This window comes from Corythoichthys intestinalis, chromosome 14, assembly GCF_030265065.1.
Source record: "Corythoichthys intestinalis isolate RoL2023-P3 chromosome 14, ASM3026506v1, whole genome shotgun sequence".
Lineage (NCBI taxonomy): Eukaryota > Metazoa > Chordata > Actinopteri > Syngnathiformes > Syngnathidae > Corythoichthys > Corythoichthys intestinalis.
In genome coordinates, this window is record NC_080408.1 from 53426353 (window position 1) to 53447754 (window position 21402).

General features: G+C 40.4%; 1 protein-coding gene across 5 annotated transcripts in view; it reads left to right on the plus strand.

The window, feature by feature from the left end:
• Positions 1 to 21402, plus strand: part of LOC130929678 (disabled homolog 1-like) — a 257976-nt gene that overhangs the window by 56244 nt on the left and 180330 nt on the right. For 4 of the 5 annotated variants that reach the window (XM_057857060.1, XM_057857062.1, XM_057857063.1 and 1 more), the window contains exon 2: positions 20061 to 20617. The exons of the other annotated variant lie outside the window; for it this stretch is intronic. In XM_057857060.1, the coding sequence (XP_057713043.1) occupies positions 20548 to 20617 (70 nt within the window). In that variant the 5' untranslated portion in view covers positions 20061 to 20547. The remainder of the gene's footprint in view (positions 1 to 20060; positions 20618 to 21402) is intronic. 5 annotated transcript variants of the gene reach the window in all.

The window sequence follows — 21402 nt, forward strand, 5'->3', positions numbered from 1 at the left end:
CTTGAAATTTTCAAAAAGGCCTCTCCATTTAGGTTTTTCTAACATAGAGTGATGAAATTTGGAGAGTCAAAACTTTGTGCAAAACTGCTCCAAAAAGTCTCTTGCACACACATTCCAAATCCTACAGGAAATCGGGTATTTTGGATTGAATGTGAACTTTTTATCGATTTACAGTGTCCACATTTTACACCTTGGCACCTAGGGAATTAGTTTGATCATTCTCAAAATTGGTGAGACTGTTCATGAGGCATATGAAATCTTAAGTTATAAAAATGGTGTGTTTTCATTCACGGGCCTGACCTGGGCGGGGCGCCAAATTCTTCCTTTTTTTCGCCAAAACACCGAATTCGGAAAATGACTGATAACTCCCTCATACAACGTTCAATCTATTTTAAATCTGGCATGTGTGTGAGGTATACCAGCCTGAGCAGGACTGGATTAAAAATTTACCATTTGTGCCTGGCGCCTCCTAGTGGGAATAGGAAATGCCCTTTTTTACGGGACACACTCCTCCTCTAAAGGGAAAAAATCAATCTACCTCAAACCTGCATAAGGGAAACCTTAAGACCTGTCTTCAGGTGCCTGATGAAAAATATTGAAGTTTCGTTGAAGCGGAGGGGTCCAAACAGGAAAGTGAAAATGACTGTCAACAATTTTTCTCTCCAAAAACTTTGAACAGTCATAACTCGGCAGATATACAAGATATCTGCGCCAAACTTCCCGTGCTTGTTGAGAGTCATACCCTGAAGGGCCTTGTAGGGGTCATTTGCATCAACCCTACAGCGCCAACTAGTGGCAATAGAAAGTCACTCGTTTTTCCAATACATGTCCAGTTCTTTTCAGGTTGGTCATTGTAGTTTCAAGACCTATTAAAATACTTATTTACGCCCCATGTCCACGTGTCTCTGTCTGTTGCCGTGACGACCCTTTGTTCGCCATTTAAATGAAATATTTTTTTTCAGAGACTCAGGCAGCTTATAGAGCCACAATATTTGCCACACTTGGTCAAATTGGCCCAGTTAGAAGATTCATTTTGGTTTTGAATAAGGGCTTGGCTGCACAGCTCAGTAGTAGCTCCTTTTTTGTAGTACTCTCTCCAATAAGGGTTTTTATCTCTTGGGTGTGGGAATGTAAATAGGTGACTTTCGAGCATGTTAGGTTCTAATGAGATGATTAGAGAGGAGGATCTGCCACCACCCTGACCTGCACACAGTCCGAGTTGCGTGACGTCCGAGTTGCGCTAGATTACGTGTCGGCAGCGACGCGTTTACGCGTATCGTCTTTGAAACTTCGTCACGCTGTAATTACATCACCCACGTGCTGCTGGTTGGTCTCGTTTGAAAGTGCGGAAGTTGATGTCCACACCAGTTTTTATTTGAAGTATATCGGCCAAGAAAAACGGGAGATAATGTCATTTGAGTTTTATAGTTTTATTACACTCATACAGTGCCTTGCACAAGTATTCGGCCCCCTTGAACCTTGCAACCTTTCGCCACATTTCAGGCTTCAAACATAAAGATATAAAATTTTAATTTTTTGTCAAGAATCAACAACAAGTGGGACACAATCGTGAAGTGGAACAAAATTTATTGGATAATTTAAACTTTTTTAACAAATAAAAAACTGAAAAGTGGGGCGTGCAATATTATTCGGCCCCCTTGCGTTAATACTTTGTAGCGCCACCTTTTGCTCCAATTACAGCTGCAAGTCGCTTGGGGTATGTTTCTATCAGTTTTGCACATCGAAAGACTGACATTCTTGCCCATTCTTCCTTGCAAAACAGCTCGAGCTCAGTGAGGTTGGATGGAGAGTGTTTGTGAACAGCAGTCTTCAGCTCTTTCCACAGATTCTCGATTGGATTCAGGTCTGGACTTTGACTTGGCCATTCTAACACCTGGATACGTTTATTTTTGAACCATTCCATTGTAGATTTGGCTTTATGTTTTGGATCATTGTCCTGTTGGAAGATAAATCTCCGTCCCAGTCTCAGGTCTTGTGCAGATACCAACAGGTTTTCTTCCAGAATGTTCCTGTATTTGGCTGCATCCATCTTCCCGTCAATATTAACCATCTTCCCTGTCCCTGCTGAAGAAAAGCAGGCCCAAACCATGATGCTGCCACCACCATGTTTGACAGTGGGGATGGTGTGTTCAGGGTGATGAGCTGTGTTGCTTTTACGCCAAACATATCGTTTTGCATTGTGGCCAAAAAGTTCAATTTTGGCTTCATCTGACCAGAGCACCTTCTTCCACATGTTTGGTGTGTCTCCCAGGTGGCTTGTGGCAAACTTTAAACGAGACTTTTTATGGATATCTTTGAGAAATGGCTTTCTTCTTGCCACTCTTCCATAAAGGCCAGATTTGTGCAGTGTACGACTGATTGTTGTCCTATGGACAGACTCTCCCACCTCATTTGTAGATCTCTGTGGTTCATCCAGAGTGATCATGGGCCTCTTGGCTGCATCTCTGATCAGTTTTCTCCTTGTTTGAGAAGAAAGTTTGGAAGGACGGCCGGGTCTTGGTAGATTTGCAGTGGTCTGATGCTCCTTCCATTTCAATATGATGGCTTGCACAGTGCTCCTTGAAATGTTTAAAGCTTGGGAAATCTTTTTGTATCCAAATCCGGCTTTAAACTTCTCCACAACAGTATCTCGGACCTGCCTGTTGTGTTCCTTGGTTTTCATCATGCTCTCTGCACTTTAAACAGAACCCTGAGACTATCACAGAGCAGGTGCATTTATACGGAGACTTGATTACACACAGTTGGATTCTATTTATCATCATCGGTCATTTAGGACAACATTGGATCATTCAGAGATCCTCACTGAACTTCTGGAGTGAGTTTGCTGCACTGAAAGTAAAGGGGCCGAATAATATCGCACGCCCCACTTTTCAGTTTTTTATTTGTTAAAAAAGTTTAAATTATCCAATAAATGTTGTTCCACTTCACGATTGTGTCCCACTTGTTGTTGATTCTTGACTGTTTGAAGCCTGAAATGTGGCGAAAGGTTGCAAGATTCAAGGGGGCCGAATACTTTTGCAAGGCACTGTATATAAATTTTTTTCTCACTATTTTGCACACTATATAACCTGTTTTGACCATAGTATGTGTAAAGGCCAAAAACGCCTATGACCATACCTGCTGTTTGTGTTGAATTGTCAAACATAAAACTATTCAATTCAATTCAACTATTTTGTTCTATTGAATGTTTATCCTAACAAGTTGAATAAATATTATCAAGCTTCAAAACGGTTGGTCGAGCATGTTTGGTTGTCAATGGGACATCAACATTACAAATTTTGAAAAAAGATTTTGGGATTTTTTTGTCTTTTTGGGTCCAAAATGTGGATTATAATTGGTCAGTGAATAAAACAACAGTTTAGACATGAAGTTCAAGGTGTCCTGAAAAAAGGGACCCAATGTGGCCATTGTAAACAATTTTTTCTTTGAAATATAAAGGCAACATCAAATGCATGCAAATTCGGCCAAAATAAGCTTAGGTGTTAGAGGGTTAACAGGGTGCACATTTGAGACGTTTTCACTGAGGGAGTTAGTTGGATCATCTTGAAAATTGGTGAGACTATTCAGGAGACATAGGAGATCTAAAATTTTCAAAATGGTGCGTTTTCAGTCACGGGTCTGACCTGGGCGTGGACCTAAGTCGGCCATTTTTTGGCAAAATGACAATTTAGTAAAAGACTAATAGCTCCTTGACACAACGTTCAATCTTTTTCATATCTGACATGTATGTGTGGGATCCCACCCTTAACACGAGTGCATTGAAACATTACCCATTAGGCTGAGCCATTGGGAACAGGAAATGCCTTTTTTTACTAAACAGGCTCCTCCTCCAAGGAAAAAAAAATATATTCACCTGAAACCTGCATCAGGGGAGCCATAAGAAATGTGTTCAGGTGCCTGATGAAAAATACTGAGGTTTGGTTGAAGCAGAAGAGTCCAGCAGGAGAAGTGAAAATGACTGAAGCCGTTTCGTCTCACTACAAGTTTTTAACAGTCATAACTTGTAACTACAACATATCTGCGCCAAACATCTCGTGCTTGTTGAGTCATACTCTGAAGGGTCCTGTAGGGGTCATTTGCATCAACCCTACAGCGCCAACTAGTGGCAATAGAAAGTCACTCATTTTTCTAATATATGTCCAGTTCTTTTCAGGTTGGTCATTATAGTTTCAAGGCCTTTTGAAATACTTATTTTATGGCCCATGTCCACATGTCTCTGTCTGTTGCCGTGACGACCCTTTATTCGCTCCTTTTTTGTAGTGCTCTCTCCAATAGGGTTTTTTATCTCTTAGGTGTGTGAATGTAAAGAGGCGACTTTCGAGCATGTTAGGTTCTAATGAGATGATTAGAGAGGAGGATCTGCCACCACCCTGACCTGCACACTGTCCGAGTTGCGTGACGTCCGAGTTGCGCTAGATTGCGAGGGCCTGTTCAGTCCTGCTTGCAGGCCTAGTTATTATCATTTTTCTTTTTTCAGGGCAAATGAAAATGGCCAATTTGGAGGCCTGAACATGCACGAAAAGTCACCAAAATTTGCACATAGATGCGGCTTCACGTAAATTTTGATAATCTTGCATCATTTTGAAAAAATTTCAAAAAATGGCTCAGTGGCGCCCCCTTGACCCTTAAAATTTTCAAAAAGGCCTCTCCTCTCAGGTTTTCAACGTTGAGCGATTAAATTTTTGGGAGTAGATACCTTATGCCTAACTGCTCAAAAAAGCCCCTCGCACCCATATTCCAAATCCAACAGGAAATCGGGTATTTTGGATCGAATGTGAAATTATTATCGGTTCACAGTTGGAGTTTACATTTGGAGGCTTGAACATGCACGAAAACTCACAAAAATTTGCACATACATGCAACTTTGCGTACATTTTGATAATCTACGAAAAAATTTAACAAAATGGCTTAGTGGCGCCCCTTGAAATTTTCAAAAAGGCCTCTCCTATTAGGTTTTTTCAACGTAGAACGATGAAATTTGGCGAGTTGATACATTGTGCAAAACTGCTCCAAAACGTCTCTTGCACCCATATTCCAGACCCAACAGGAAGTCGGAAATTTTGGATCAAATGTGAAATTTTATCGATTTACATTTGAGACTTTGTCGCCGAGGGAAATAGTTGGATTGTCTTCAAAATTGGTCAGACTATTCAGGAGACATATGAGATCTTAAGTTTTCAAAATGGTGAGTTTTCATTCAAGGGTCTGACCTGGGTATGAGAAATTTTTATCAGTTTACAGGGTGCACATTTGAGACCTTGGCGCCAAAGGAATTAGTTGGATCATCCTCAAAATTGGCGAGACTGTTCATGAGGCATATGAAAGTTTAAGTTATCAAAATGGTGTGTTTTCTTTCACGGGCCTGACCTGGGCGGGGTGCCAAAGTTGGCTATTTTTTCGGCAAAACACCAAATTCGGAAAATTACTAATAACTCCCTCATACAAAGTTTAATCTATTTTAAATCTGGCGTGTGTGTGAGGTATCCCAGCCTAAACAGGACTGGATTGAAATATTACCAACTGTGCCTGGCGCCTTCTAGTGGGAACAGGAAATGCCCTTTTTTACGGGACACGTTCGTCCTCTAAGGGAAAAAAATCAATTGACCTCAAACCTGCTTAAGGGGAGCCTTAAGACGTATTCAGATGCCTGATGAAAATTATTGAGGTTTCGTTGAAGCACAAGGGTCCAACAGGAAAGGGATAATGACCGTCAACATTTTTCTCTCCACACATTTCGAACAGCCATAATTTTGCAGATATTCAATATATCTGCTCCAAAACGTCCCGTGCTTGGTGAGAGTCTTACTCTGAAGAGTCCAGTAGTGGTCATTTGCATCAACTCTGTAGCGCCAACTAGTGGCAGCAGAATTTGGGGCACTTACATGCTCGAAAACTCAAAATAATTTCTCATCCCAAAAAAAGAGGTGAGTTTCAAGCATGTTAGGTTCTCATTAGATTGATTAGAGAGGGGCTGTCTGCCACCACCCCAACCTGCGAGCCGTCCGAGTTGTGCAAAGTGCGAGGGCCCGTTCAGTCCTGCTTGCAGGCCTAATATTGAAATATATTATTTAATCAGAATAATTAAAAAATGTTTTCTTTTGTCCCCAGTGTCAATGTTCACTCTGTTAAGTTGTGTTAGTGTCCCTTAGTTAGCATGGATTTAATTAGTCGGTGGAGTTGATTTCAACAAAGTCGGTGCAGTTAGGTAATTTATTAGTTTCAGGGCTCCGGAGTGGCTAATCTAGCGCGAGTCAATCGGCCTGTCCTAGCATGCCAAAAACCACCATATGCTTGCATGAAAATCACTGATGACCCATGCAATCAATAGTGTTGGGTATGTTTTCAGGATGAAGTTATTAAAACTTACAATGGTGTACTGCACGCATGCTATTTTTAGACCGCGACGTCGCATCGTAAAGAGGAAGTAAAGTAGAAGTGGGACATTATAGACCCGCCCTCGCATAGAAGCAACGTAAATTCTGCTACTTTTCTCCGGTAATCTTTCAAAAACGAACATGCTGATCACACATTGCTTTTTTGGAACTTGTAGAAACGACTCAAGACATTACGACATATGAAGGATGTTTTCTTCATACGTTTCCCGAAACTAAAAACTCGGAGGAGAAAATGTGAAGATTGAATCAACTTGACTTTTAATGCCAGCTCTGCAGTAAATATTTTGTTGGGTTTGCACTGTCTTTCAGAGGACCCGTTGCCGACCATTACGGTACGTGACGTCACCATTTTGTTTCAGTAATACTTCACTCTAATCGGCCGAATGATTTCGTCTGTGTTAAATTCTGCTTTTTTTTTACTCTTCATAAAGCACGGAATTTAGTTTCTTGAACTCATTTGAGTCAACAATTATTGCAGCTCCGCAACTCTGACCATAACAAATGTAAGCACACAGACTTCCTGTGTCCGTCAACTATATCTGTCCCTCAGGAAACTCAATCCCAAATAACAGTAGTTCCTATTACTGTCGTGGTCACAGCGATGAGCTCTCACGGATTTCCGACCTACGTTCTCACTTTCATTTTACCGTATCAATCCATGGAAGAAACATTTATTCATCATGATGAAACGAGCAAATTATACAGCAGCCTTTAAAAGAAAAGTCACATCTGTTTTGTTTTCTCCTAGATTCTGGTAAGCTGGAGAAGTTGTCAAATCGTATTATTACTGTAAATATTGTCAGTTTATGGTAATGTTTTGAACTACCAATATGCTATGCTTGTGCTGTGTTTCACCAGTCAGTAAAATGACATTTCTGTATCTGTACACGAGCTCTGTTTTCTTGTATTCTTCTATTTATTGGTGCTAAAATTAGGGTGTGCGTTATAAACGGGTACAATATTTTTCCCTAGATTTTACAAGTAAATTTGGGGTGCGCATTATACACGGGTGCGCCTTATATTTGGGAAATTACGGTAGTTCATCTTTTTATTGTTGGCAGTTTACCCCTTGTATCATGGGGCATTAACACTATCTACTGTGTTGACGGTTTGGCAAGAGATCAGGCAATTACATACTACAGTAAGGAGTAGTTCGTAGAGACGGAGGAGTTGTAATTTATAAAAATGTTTAGTTGGCACATAGCCTACTGTGTGTGTGTATTGACTGGACTACATTTCTATGGGTCTGCATTATATATATACAGTATATATTATTTAGGGCTGTCCCAAACGACTAATTTTCTCCCGATTAGTCAGCCGACTATTTTTACGATTAGTCGACTAATCTTATAATTTTTTTGAATTTTTTTTTTTTTTTTTTTTTTACTAATTTAGCAATGAAATTTTTTTTTTTTTTTATGCTTGTCAATTCACAACAACATTTTGGAACACTTAAATTCTTGATTAAAGTACAAATAAACAAATAAATAACAATTATAAATCACAACTAAACAATGAGTTCAAATGCTGATAGAATTAACTTGTGCAAAAGAATGGAATGTAAACAGATTCAGAACACTGACTTCACCTTTCCAAAATGATTCAAAACAATTCTTAAAAAAATACCTAGCATTAATATTATAGTATACTGTAGTACTATATATAATAATATTATAATTATTCATTGCCAATCAGAATTTTCATAAAGGGTGTCATTTTAAAGGTATTCTTAGTGTAGAATCTGAAGTATGTGAGATTAACGCCAGAAATCGTTATTTACGTATATGACGAACATTACATGCTTTTATTTTGAAATGTTCACCGGAAGTAAGTTTGCTAAACCACTAATTTAAGCTTTACACTCCGCAAAAAAGCACTTTTTGTCATTGCATGTGTTGTCAGGAATAGATTTTTTTTCCTTTTGCAAATGCTGTTAACCAGCGATTTTTCATGTTTGAAGTGTCACCTTTTAACTGCAAGTTTTGGAGAAGGCTGCCTGTTTTATAGCCGGCTAAAGTAGGTCGTCTTTTTTCCCCATTCACCTCAAAGTAGCAATGCTAACATATATAGTGTTAAATATAGATGTGTTTTCCTATTTTGTATGTCTGAGCTTTAATTCTACAGCGTGTTGATGAGAGAAAACCATCAGCACGCATGCACAAATGTACGCACGCACACACGCGCGCGCGCGCAGCGATAAAACTCAACCATGAAAATGACCGCCCTCATTTTTATTTACCACGCGATAAATGGACTTATTGCATATCGCGACAGGCTTAGCAACTTCAATAAAACATGTCATTAGTTAGTTAGACGGACTTACAATGTCCTGTCGTTATCATTCACGGCCGACGTGCAGCCAAGCTTGGCATTGAAGAGACAGGACACAACAGTGTACCCTCCTTTGTTTCTTTAAAAATAAGTCAATGTTTTGGACTCTGGTGCGCTTTTTTGGCTTTGTGCCGCTTTCCCCGCTTGCATACCAAGCGTGCGACATTCTGAACTTTCCACGCATATATTTTTTTAACCCTTCATTAGCCGTCGACGGGATGTTGTGCTCGTCGACGGATTTACGTCATCGATGACGTCGACCATGTCGACTAGTCGGGACAGCTCTAATATTATTGTTTGATTATTTTTTAGGAAGAATAAAGCCTATTGAGTACCTTATAACCCTTTGAGTATATAATGTCTATATGGCAATATACTGTATATATTTATATATATTTTTCTAAAATTGAATTTTTCTATCCAGATGGAAGAGGCACACTTTAAATATATTAAATTGATATAGGCATGTTTGAGTGAACTTCGAGTAAAATTCAAGTACAGTATCTCGAGGCCGGGCTGAGTGTCCTCTTTTTTGGAAATCAAAATATGGTCACCCTAAATTTACTTGTAGTACTGGCAGATCATTTCAATTATTTCTAGTAGATTTACACTGAAAACAAGGGGAATTTAACTCGTTTTAAGGAGGTGTATTTTTGCAGTGTACTCGAGTTTCGCAGGTTAACAAGTTCACACAGTTTAATGCTATGCCATGCTAATCTGATGCATGTCGGACTGTCAGTAACAAAATTAAGGCTCTTTGCCACTGTCCTCAATATTAACATCCTTTGACATGACTTACAGTGGCTGCTGCTGCTGCTGGTGGCCGAAAATGACTTCTAATATCCAGGCAGCATGTACTGTATTTTTGTCGAGGTTGGATGTGTGCGTTTGTGTTGGGAAGCGGAATAAGGGGTGGTCTAGTCATCAGTCATCAATCATATGTGCGTTTGATGGGGAGGGGGAATGGAATGATAAATTCAGCATGAAAAATGGGTAAATATAAATCTGCACATAATGAGAATACTTCATTTAATAATAGTAGTCAATTCTATCATACAACATATGGAAAGACAATGACCTATATAACCTAGGCCATTATTTAATGCAAATAAGATTGCTTAAAATTGGTGTGGAAAATTTGAGCCTCCTGAGAAGTTGGTAGTGTTTTGTTCCTACTGTCTCGATGCAAACCTACGCCCTTGCGTGAGACACATTGTGCGCAATGTGATTAACTTTTTATTTAACTGTAACTCCGCACTCTCGCTGCATGCAGGTAACATTCAAGAACGCATTTTTTGGTAACATTGACACCACAAAGACCATGTTATTTTTTTCTACATCAATAGTATGTGTATTGTTGATCGATTATTAGCTGCAATCAGTAACTCAAATCCTCAGATTAAAACAAAAAATCTGTTATGGTCCAGGAATGCAGAAGCAAGGTTGGACCGCAAAGCAGACAACAATAATGGAGAGGTTTATTGAACACATACAAAAAAAACATGCGATCACGAAAAGGGAGACAAAAAAAGGGGTCCGTGACAGCAGGTCCGGATCAATTAAAAAAAAAAAAAAAAAAAAAGAAAAAACAAGGGTTAACCGCGGTAAGAAGCAAAGTGTCACAAATCAGGGGGAAAACAAATAATGCATTCAAATACCTGCACAAGGTAGGATTCCAAAAACCAGGGTGACAGACGAATGAAAAAAACTAAGGCAACAGTGCAACTAGCAACGAAGGGATCAAGAATACAAATTGTCAAATGGCGACCAGCAGTCACAGCCTAGGATTGCATGACGATAATGGGAACTCATCCTACATCTACAAACATCCTCTGTAACAAAACCAATCATGCTAGTTGTCATACCAGGGCTGTCAACAGAGACTTGCAGTTGCCCGGGGACAAGAGACCATTATAGGGCCCCCTTACCACACCCCACCCCTGCCACCGGCTTGTCACAATACATACGCATTACTTTTAACGCTTTGCAGGGAATGAAAGTGTAAATTTTTAAATTATTTAATTTGAGATGGACAGTTAAATTTAACATACCGTAACGTGATGTGACACAATATGAACAAACAATTTCAAGCTATTGTCCCATGTAGGCTACAATTCAATACAACTGAGAGTGCTATGTCTGCCTGCTAAGCAACAAAACAGTATAACTGTGCCTGCCCCCTCCACATCCCTGGGGTTATCAAGCCCTCAAACAGTGATGCACCTAGATTTTTTTGACAGCAAATTCATTTATAACATAAGTGATATCCAGTTTTTGAGCAAGCTTATGCTCAATGGAGAGCATTGCTAGGTTGTTAAGCCTGCCTTGTGATATGGTTGAACGTATGTAGATTTTTAAAAAATTATTATTTTCATTTTACTGAAGGCTCGCTCTCCTCCAGCTACAGTCACTGGCAAAGACAAGAAAATGCGTAGCAGTGTGCAGAGATCAACATAAATACTTTGTGGACCCATGCCATAGATGGCATTAAGCAGGTCTAGTGGTCCGAGGTCCTCCCCACATGTTGCTGTATATATTTTTTCAGGTGTCAAACTTGGTCTTCAAAGGACTCTGAAGAGTCATTTTTGTATTTTTATGACAGTTTTGTGCATACCGATTTAATGCTTAAGTGGTCATTTTCTGGAATCTCCAGAGTACGGAGAATTCATCACAAATCATCTTGATTGATGTAAATCTCATACTTAGCTTACTGTAGATAAAATAGTGTCTAATACACAATAAAACACTTTATCTCTGAAGTGTGTCTCTGGGGTCTTCTAAGATATTCCTCAATCTACAGTCTCATCAAAAAAGGCTTCCTCTTTCTGTTTCCTTTTAAATGTTGGTGTGATGCCTATCGCAGAAGCAACAGCAGTAGCCTTTGTCACCAAATGGTCCCAGGAAGCACTCATACATGCCATCTCGTTTTCAAGTTCTTTTATGCTAGCAACTTCAGCTCCCTGTCTCTCCCTGACCGGCTCCTCTGCTGTTCCACTGCTGCATGTTTTTGCTGTTTTGGTGATGGATTCGTATTTGCGTTTGTTATAATACACAGTGGTTTGTAAACCCAAGATAAATCCAGCCGCCGGACTCGAGTCTGTTCAGCCTCGCGCACCTGCTCCTCACAGACTAACATATATCCCTGATCTCCCATCACCTTCTCTCTCCTCGGCTCAATGTAAGCAGCATGTCTTGTCATACCGCAGCTCAGTAGGCTACAAGCGGCCGGTGATAGACTCAAATCGGGCTTTGGTCACGGTGATCACGAATGTAAAAGTTCAGTGTTAGCGGCTGTTGTTCATTTACCGACATCACAGCCCACAGCCAACGCTAGCCCTAATTCTCTAGCTTCTTGTCCCCCTTTTTAAAAACTTCATCATTTTTTCTCGTTCACCTCTTCATCTCTTTTTCTTTTATCTTTTCTTTTCTGTGCACCTGATTTATGACGACTAGCCATGTTTAGAGTTTATAATGATGGCAGATTTTAATTTCCCGCTTCAGGGCACGTACTTAGTGTAGCCTTGAGGGCACCTAAGTGGGGTCAAACTATTCTCTGCTAAGACAGGGGGGGGGGGGGATGTTGTGCATGAAAATGAAAAAAAAAAATATTTGAAATATTTAATATGTTAAAGTTTTTAAGTATATATCGAGTACAACATAATATTTAATCAGACAATGATTTAAATAAAAAAGAAATCTGTGAATGTAAAGTAAAATAAATTAAGGGTCATTCAGGGGCCCCTATGTCCCTGAGGCCCGGAACAACATACCCGGTTGCCCCCGCCCCGTCTACGGGCTTGTGTCATACTAACTTCTCTAGTATTGAGCACAGCTATTCTTCCAGTAGCAACCATTCTGCATCATCCCTGCGCATTGCGCATGTAAAACATGGCGTCCTCTGTAGGTCAAAACATGTACTCAATATTATAGATTTTTAAATCAATGTCAATATTTTATGTGTTTCTCATAACATATTTAGTACAAGAGGACAATTTTGACTTATTAGGGCCTACAAGTCTTTATACACGTGGATCCCTTTAATGTTCTGTATTTACTCACAAACATCACGAAAAAAAAAAAAAAATCACGCAACCACAGCTCTCCTTCAAGGTTGGCTGCTATGCAACACATTTGAAACCCTTTCATGAAAGATTCAACGGCAATAACATCTTGAGTTTTTAAATCTGTACCTGTCGTGTTTCATGTTAAATTAATCTTGTAATTAATAACTTGATGTAATACAGTATGTCAGTTGAATGTCAAACCAATATTACAGTATTTTCCCATTGTTTAGTCACATTTTCTGAAAGCACGCCTCATATTGACGCAAACCTACTCACAAATCCCAAAGCATTGGTAAAACCCCTTACTTTCCATCACAATAATGTCATTTCTCATCAAAAAGGAATTTTATTTTCAAATGGCACATACAAACAATCATATAAATCGGCATTTATAAGAACCAGTTTAACACTGATGTACTTTGTGTAAACCACTATATAACTAGAAACTGCAATTTCTGGAGAAATTGCGATTGGAGCTTTGCTGTGGTAGATACAGATCTAAGACCTGCCCAGTTGATTTTGGGTAGTTTTGGAGTCCATTTCTGTTGGTTTGGGGGCATTTTGGGTCACGTCCTTTTGATTTGGGGACACTTCCTGTTGATATCAGGTCACTTCCTGTTGATTTGGGGCCTTTTAAGGGACAGTCCTGATGATTTAAGGTCACTTCCTCTTGATTTGGGGACACTTCATCTTGATTTTGGGACATATCGGGGACACTTCATTTCAGGTCACTTTGTCTTGATTTGGGGACATTTGGGGGACACGTCCTTTTGATATTAGGTCACTTCCCATTGAATTGGGTACATTTTGAGGAGACTTCATGTTGATATCAAGTCACTTCTTGTTGAATCGGGAACATTTTGGGGACTCTTACTGTTGATATCAGGTCACTTCCTGTTGTACTGGGATGGCGTGGCTCAGTGGTGGAGTAGTTGTCCCCCAACCCAGAGTTTGTGGGTTCGATTCTCCACCCTAATGAACTCGCCTAAGTATCCTTGAGCAAGATAATGAACCCTGCATTGCTCCTGGTGCTGTGTCACCAGTAGGTAGATGGTAATGTAGTGTAAAGCGCTTTGAGTACCTTGAGAGGTAGAAAAGCGCTATACAAGTATAACACCATTTGATTTGGGCACACAGGTTTTTTTTTGCCATTGAAATTAAATGGGAAATTTGGACGTACATGGCAGTCAATGGCATCCCATTAGAAATGAATGGAAAAGATTTTGGGGGAACTGTAAGTTTTTGGCAAATTCTGTTGACAACTTTTATGCCGCTTACAGTCCTGGAATTTTTGATGTGTAAATTGTGTGATTCAGTCAAAGATTGAAGGACTACATGCATTTTGAAACTTTTTTTTATCCCCCCAAAAAACCCATGTTTACGGGCGAAAATTTTGGTGGGGTCATTCGCGCAAGAATTCTGGTCATTTTAATTTTTGAACGTGCTGGTTGATCAAACGGTTTGGGCTGTGCGGTGCTCCCAAAAAACTCTGAGAAAAAGATGAATAACAAATAAATACTGTATTTCTGCAATAAAAGCCACACCTTTATATTGATCAATACTGGCTAATCATGGCATGACGTTCCCTTCAGCGCAGCTCCAACCACTACTACTACTGCCACTAAATAATACCCTTTGTATGAAAACAGTTTTAAAATAGGCCATTCATTGAAGGTGGACCTTATAGTGTGGAAAATATGGTAATAATAATAAAGTTGAGGAATGTTCTTAGATTGGCTTTGCCCTGCAAAGCTCCCATCAATAATAATTTAAAAAATTATGTTGAGGAATTTTATTAGATGGGCCTTTGCCTTGCAGAGCCCCATCAAATATGAGAGTGGTGTGCACCAAAGCGAACTGGCTCGACAATATGAAGGATTTAGCATAGGTTTTTGGGCTGTGGAACAAATTCATCGATTTATAATGTATTCTTATGAGAAAATCCCAGTCGACATACGACCGTTTCGACCAGCAAACTAGGTCCTGAAACAAATTTGTATGTAGAGGTACCACTGTAATTCAGTTCAAACTGGCAGTTACACCCATCGACTGTGAATAAAGGTAGCGCCGTGGACTATATATCGTTTTCGCATGCACAGTCTGCATGGCTCTCTCACATGTAAACGCTGACATGCTCAACAAATCAAATCCCTCTGTTGGCCTTCTTTACCACGCAGCTTCTACTGAGTCAGTCAAACCACCAATTGGGTCTGTGGGAGACTAAAACAGCGCTTAAGCTACAAGAAGTTAATGAAGGTAAATTTACAAGTATTTGATACACGGCCAATGGGAATGCCCATTGGCCGTGTATCAAATACTTGTTCTCCCCACTGTATGTGACCGGTGGGTTTCGACTCTGTGTTGGATGTGTAGTTTGGAATGACGACGGGAGTCAAGAGTGCGATGTGACTTGCTTTTCATCCGATAACAGTCAAAAATAAGTCTATCCTCCCATTAAACACGGCTTTAACAGTGTGCCCCTCCCCTTCGACATCCACACAGAAAATGGCCCGACATAACCTGATAACCGTCAGAAAAAGTCAATCCTCTCGTTAAACACGGCTTTAACAATGTGCCCCTATTCAAAATAAATAAAAAAAGAGATACAATGCAATTTTTATACATGAGTGCATGCCTGGAAGTTACATTTTCCTACAAAACTCTCTGCAGCTAAATGGCACCTACCTCGCCTTCGCCATCCACACAGAAAAGGGGAGAACTAATAAAGTGCACTCAACTTAAAGCAGCAGGTGTCGCAGTAATAATCGACATAGGGGAAACAAACAACATACAAACAAAAAGCTCCAACTTTGAAGGGTTGACGAAAATAAAATAGAAAATAAGATAACAATCAATTTTGTGTAATTATAAAATAGAAACATACAATATTTGCAAGTTTGATATACCCCTGTTACACATAGATTGTTCTGTCATACAGGTAGTCCCCGGGTTACGAATGAGTTCCATTCATATGCTTGTGACATAACCCGAATTTCCCCGTAAATCGGAATTAACCCTTAAGTACCCCTAAATCTTCCCTATGTATGTCAAAATAACTACCCAAAAGCACATTATTATACGCCATTGTAATGTCCTCATCGAGATGCTGGCTATAAGCTAGACAACGAGCAAAGCTGTAATCTTTCCCCTCTCTCTCTCACTCGGTAGTGGGAGTCCTTCGTGGGAGCAAATGCACTCTTCCTCGTGGGTGCACGTGCGCTCTTCTTCGTGTGTACATACACTCTTACTAGCGTACGGAAGTACTACCTGGTCTATGCCTCCTGCGCCAAAATAAGCATGCATCACAAAACAAAAGTCAACATCATAATTAAAGATGCACGATAATATCGGCTACCGATAATTATCGGCCGATAATGGCCATTATGACGTCACACAGATAATCCAGAAAAAAAAAAAAAAATCAACCGATAATGCAATCTGATAATTACTGTATACTGTATACTTAATTTAGCCTCCAAATGTGCGCAACCGAAGCAGTTTTGTTCAATCCAGCACCGCCGCCTCCTCAACCCCTCCCCTCTCTGAAGCCTCTGATGGAGGAGGGGTTGAGGAGGCGGAGTTTCACAACAGAAGCAGTTGGAGATCATGGCGGCTCTGTCACCAGCGTGGCTGGATTTATCCGTGTGTGAAAAAAAACGACGCCCTCACCATCTGCAAAACATGCACTGCAGAAGTTCCACGAGGCGGAAAAAAGCATCCTCATTCAGCCCAAAGCGGGTCGCAAACTCCTTTTAAGGCTAAACACCGGCGAGACCGATAGTCGACAAGTAGCAATCTTCTCCCTGCAGGCCGCCGCCGCCAACTCGCCCTAGGGCACGGCGTGCACCATCCGGAGCAGAGCCAGGCCCCGGATACGCTGCGGCGAGTCGGCTGGGGTGGGCGGATAATCGGATATTCCGTTACGAACGTAGCCGCCGCCACCACTCCGGTTCAACTCATCGAGCACCATGGCCAGACAGAGGCCTGGCGTGGCATGGGTGCTAATTTGGCGGTTGGACGGACTGAAGGGCACAGGCGGGAGGCGATGCCGGACGAGAGACGTTTTTTTTACCGAAATGACCCGAGAGCCAAAGCCCCGGACAAAAAAATAATGCAGTTCATACGACCACCATTCTTCGTGAAAAACATGCCGATCACATCAGTTTCACTACGGACTTTTGGACAAGTGATGTCAAGTAAGCATGCCCGCCCGTCTCATCAGACCATAGGACATGGTTCCAGTAATCCATGTGCTTTGTTGACATGTCTTCAGCAAACTGTTTGCGGGCTTTCTTGTGTACCGTCTTCAGAAGAGGCTTCCTCCTGGGGTGACTGCCATGCACACCAATTTGATGTAGAGTGTGGCGTATAGTTTGAGCACTAACAGGCTGACCCCCCACCTCTTCAATCTCTGCAGCAATGCTGACAGCACTCTTGTAACGAGTCACATGACATTTTGGAGGGAAAATGACAAGCAGTACTCAATTGGGACATTGAGGGATGCATGTAGTTTCTATGGGGTGTACTCACTTTTGTTGTCAGGGGTTTAGATATTAATGGCTATTTTTTGAGTTATTTTGAGGGGAAAATAAATAAACACTATTATATAAGCTGAACACAGACTACTTTTCATTGTGTTTAAGTGTCATTTTGTCAGTGTTGTCTCATGAAAAGATATATTTTAATATCTGCAGAAATGCGAAGGGTGTACTCACTTTTGTGATACACTGTATATAAATTAATTGGCTGCCATTGATGACGCTAGACGTCAAATTCATTAAAAGTGGGAGGGTTGGCAAAGAATGCTATTATTCGCTGCCAACCTACCAGCTGTCTGCAAACTGAAAACTTCACAGCAGAAGGATGAAAAGAGTCAAACGTTTGGACGTCTGTTACCGTCAATGCAAGTGAACGTGTTAACTATCAATCTAGGGGAGGAAAATGGGCTCCGTTACAGTCTGTTATGATAATCCAAACTACAACCTTATTAATATTTATTTATTTTATTATTTTTTAAAAAACTTTATTAACAACAAATATATTCAACAAATTTAGAACAAACATAAAATAATAAATAAAAGGGTCAGGGTTATTTTCAACACAAGCTGTATTGCTTGCAGTGTCTCTTGGTCCTTATATCCTTGGAGTTCAAAGAGAAACTGAAATCGTCCAAGTATAAAATGGCATGGGGATCTAACATAGTACATGTAGGTTGGTGTTTTATGATATTGATTGTGAAGTGTGCGATTGTTTTCGGGCATTAAAAATGTTGACATGAACCGCAGAAGTTACTTTAAACCTATGGGGAAGGGCAACACGTCTTTACACTATGTATTGGACAGTCCAAATACAGGTTAAAGCGCATGCTGCGTGATCAGGTATAGCCAAATGTTCTCCCATTACATGATGTTAGCAGACTGCACAGTAGCTTGTTTGCTTTCAAAGGCTTATGTATAATAGCAGTGCAAATACACTAAAATATTTATACACAGCGCTCCATTTCTGACCAAAAATGTGTAAAATACATATTGAAATGATAATGGACCATTTGCTGAATAAAACTATAGGTCTATGATATCTTAAAAATGACTTGTAACAACTTACCTTCATATAAATATCAGCGTGTCGACTTCGAGGTGGCGCTTCAGATTCGCAGTATTATTGTGGACACACTTTTCACCGTTTTCTCCCATGGGGACAGTGCAGTGCGTTGTTTTTTGGTCGGATTTAGTTTTAAAATGCGACCATAAATCCCTGCACCGTTGCAGGCTGCCATTGTTGATGTTAGATCACTACTAATGTGCACTGCCTTGGGGGGGGGGGGGGCGCAAGTCATGGCTCAGATGCAGACTAACTACAGCACAAAAAAAAAAAACACATATGTGCACAACCATCAAATGTCACGCATTGTGAACATATGACAGGTACGATGGCGCATTTTTGTTGTTGTTGTCATGTCAGACGTAAATTGTTAATCTTTTCATCACGTTAATGTCATCCAAATCATTTTCAGCTCGTCATCGTGACGTAATTGTCATGAAAAAAATGTTCGTGAACAAAATATTTTCGTTGTTGTCGTTGACGAAAACGACACTGGTACAGTATATTATGTCATTTAATTTTGGTCTAATTAATCTAAATGGTTGATCTCTACATGAATTGCTATGCATATCTACACATGCATTATACTGCAGTGCATATGCGGTCCGCTTTTCTTTGTTGCACTCAGACTTGTTTGACGTCACGCCAGCGCTATTTTCTGTTGGTTTCGAGCTTTGCTTTCACGTTGGGAAGTGGGGGTGAATGCCAGTTAACATTTCAAGAAGGCAGAGAAACTGTAAACGCCATGGGCTTGGCAAACGGAAATTGTTCGTAACCCGGGGACTATCTGCACACAATTCGCCAAAGGGCAGAACAGTCATATTAATAGGAAAAAAATAAGACACTGTGAGGTACAATAAGGTACTGTTTGCGTAACTTACAAAAAAAGACTGGACAAAATCGCAGCCGAGACTCCGGCATCACAAAGTCAAGATCACGTAAGTTGGGTACTTAGTAACCCGGGGACTACCTGCATTCAACAATTCATCATGCCAATAAGAAGAATTTACCTTTCAAAATGGTTAGCTGCTCATGCCTAATGCAATGGCAAAACATTAAAGGTTATCCCAGTTAGCTTAAAAGTAGAGGCTATGGCTGTGACTGTATCTATTCATCTTTGTTGCTTCATTTCTAATTGTGTATCATATTGCCTCTGTAAAGCCCTTTGAGACCTCTGTTGTGATTGAGGGCTATACAAATTGAATTGAATTGAATTGAATTGACTGGCGGGATTGTTATGAACGTTATGAATATGTATATCACTGCTGGAAAACCTAATTAATGATCGAGGACCATGAAGTCTTGCTTCACTCACCTGTGTGTCTATCTATATAGGTTTGGCTTTCACTTTAGTCTTGTTAGGCTGTTAGTTTGCTGTTTCTTAGTGTAGTTAGTCATGTTTGATTGATATGTGTTTTTTTTTTCAGTTCATCTGGCATGTTTTTCTCTTGAGAATAAAGCCAATCTTTTGCCCTCATGTAGTGTACGTCGACTGTGCTGCAACACTAAATTTTAGAGCTCCTCTACCTGGCAAATCTCACTATAACCTTTGGTTACATGTTGTGGTCAGTGTGTGTCAACCCTCAGGAAATGTATGTAAATGGTCAAGAAAAATTGTAAAATTGTCTCCTCTTTAAACTCCTTGCAGGTTTCAGAGCCAAAGACTGGGAGAGGCTGTCATATCACATCTGAGGGAATAATAGCCACTCCTGACCTACTATGAAGAACAATCTTCAGGGAAATTATGCCCAATCAAGACATGAAAATTCAGAAAAGCACTGGTGGATCATGTGATACTTGACATTTAAAGAGGCAAACTCCATCGAATGTCTAATAAGATCTTCAACTTTTCTCAGGAGTATCACCTACCTCGTCAAGCACTTCATGTTGTTTGCTAATATGCACACATCATGGCCAAGTGAAGAGGACTATGTATCAATGCTGGATTTTCATTTGTAGGGGAGTACCAAACAATACCACGTGAATAAAAATAGATTTTCCCCAACGGTAAAGTGCCAATGACAAAGACAGGAGTAGGGTCATTCAACTCTGGAAGTTGGCTTTGAATTAAGTAGTGTGCCTGACAACCTATGGTGGACTTGCCGTGAGCCAGAGAAGGGATTCAGCAGTGGAGGATGTCAGCAGAGGCCGAGCTCCAGCCGGGTTTCAAAACCATCCAACGAAAGGAGTTGAGGAGGCTCAAAGGTACATTATACTCTCATTACCAAGCTAAAATAGAATTGAACATTCACCGAGGCTGACTTTTTTTCTTTAAAAATTCCCAAGCGAACATTTTAGTTCACAAGACTGTTTTAGGGCTGTCAAAATGAATTGATTAATCCACAAAGATTTAATGAATTCATTATCCATACTGCCTATCCCCAGATGGCTCCCGGGGGTGCTAGAGCCCATTCTAGCTGGCTATGGGCAGGTGGCAGGGTGCATACTGAACTGGCTGTTAGCCAATCACAGGGCACAAGACGAACTGTTCACTGTCACACGTATACCTAAGGACAGTTTGGAGTGTTTAATTTGCAATAAGCATACCAAGTATGTTTTGGAAATGTGGGAGGAAACACAGAAAAAAAACAAAACAATGCAATGCAATTCCATGGCTGCCACCCCTCGCTCCTTCAGCACCATGGCCTCCCGACGTACTTGGTCCTGAAATTTTCTTTGTTCAGCTTAACGTTCTCGCTCGTGTTCTTGAGCAGTGTTCTCCATGTCTCTCAAAATGTCTACAAGTTGCTGTTCGCTGGTCTTTTGCCTTTTAGCAGGCGGAGAAATCTTGCTTGCTGGCACAAACAATGAAAACAAAAAAGGCACTAACAATGAAAACAAAAAAAGCGAAGAACTTCCGTGAGGAGAACACAAAAAGTTTCCCTTTACTGGTGACGTTATAACGTGTACACAATCTTACCTTTAAGTGGAGTAGAATAATTCAACAACGTATTATTCTCTGCATCGCTGGTCTCCTCAGCGTGGCTGGG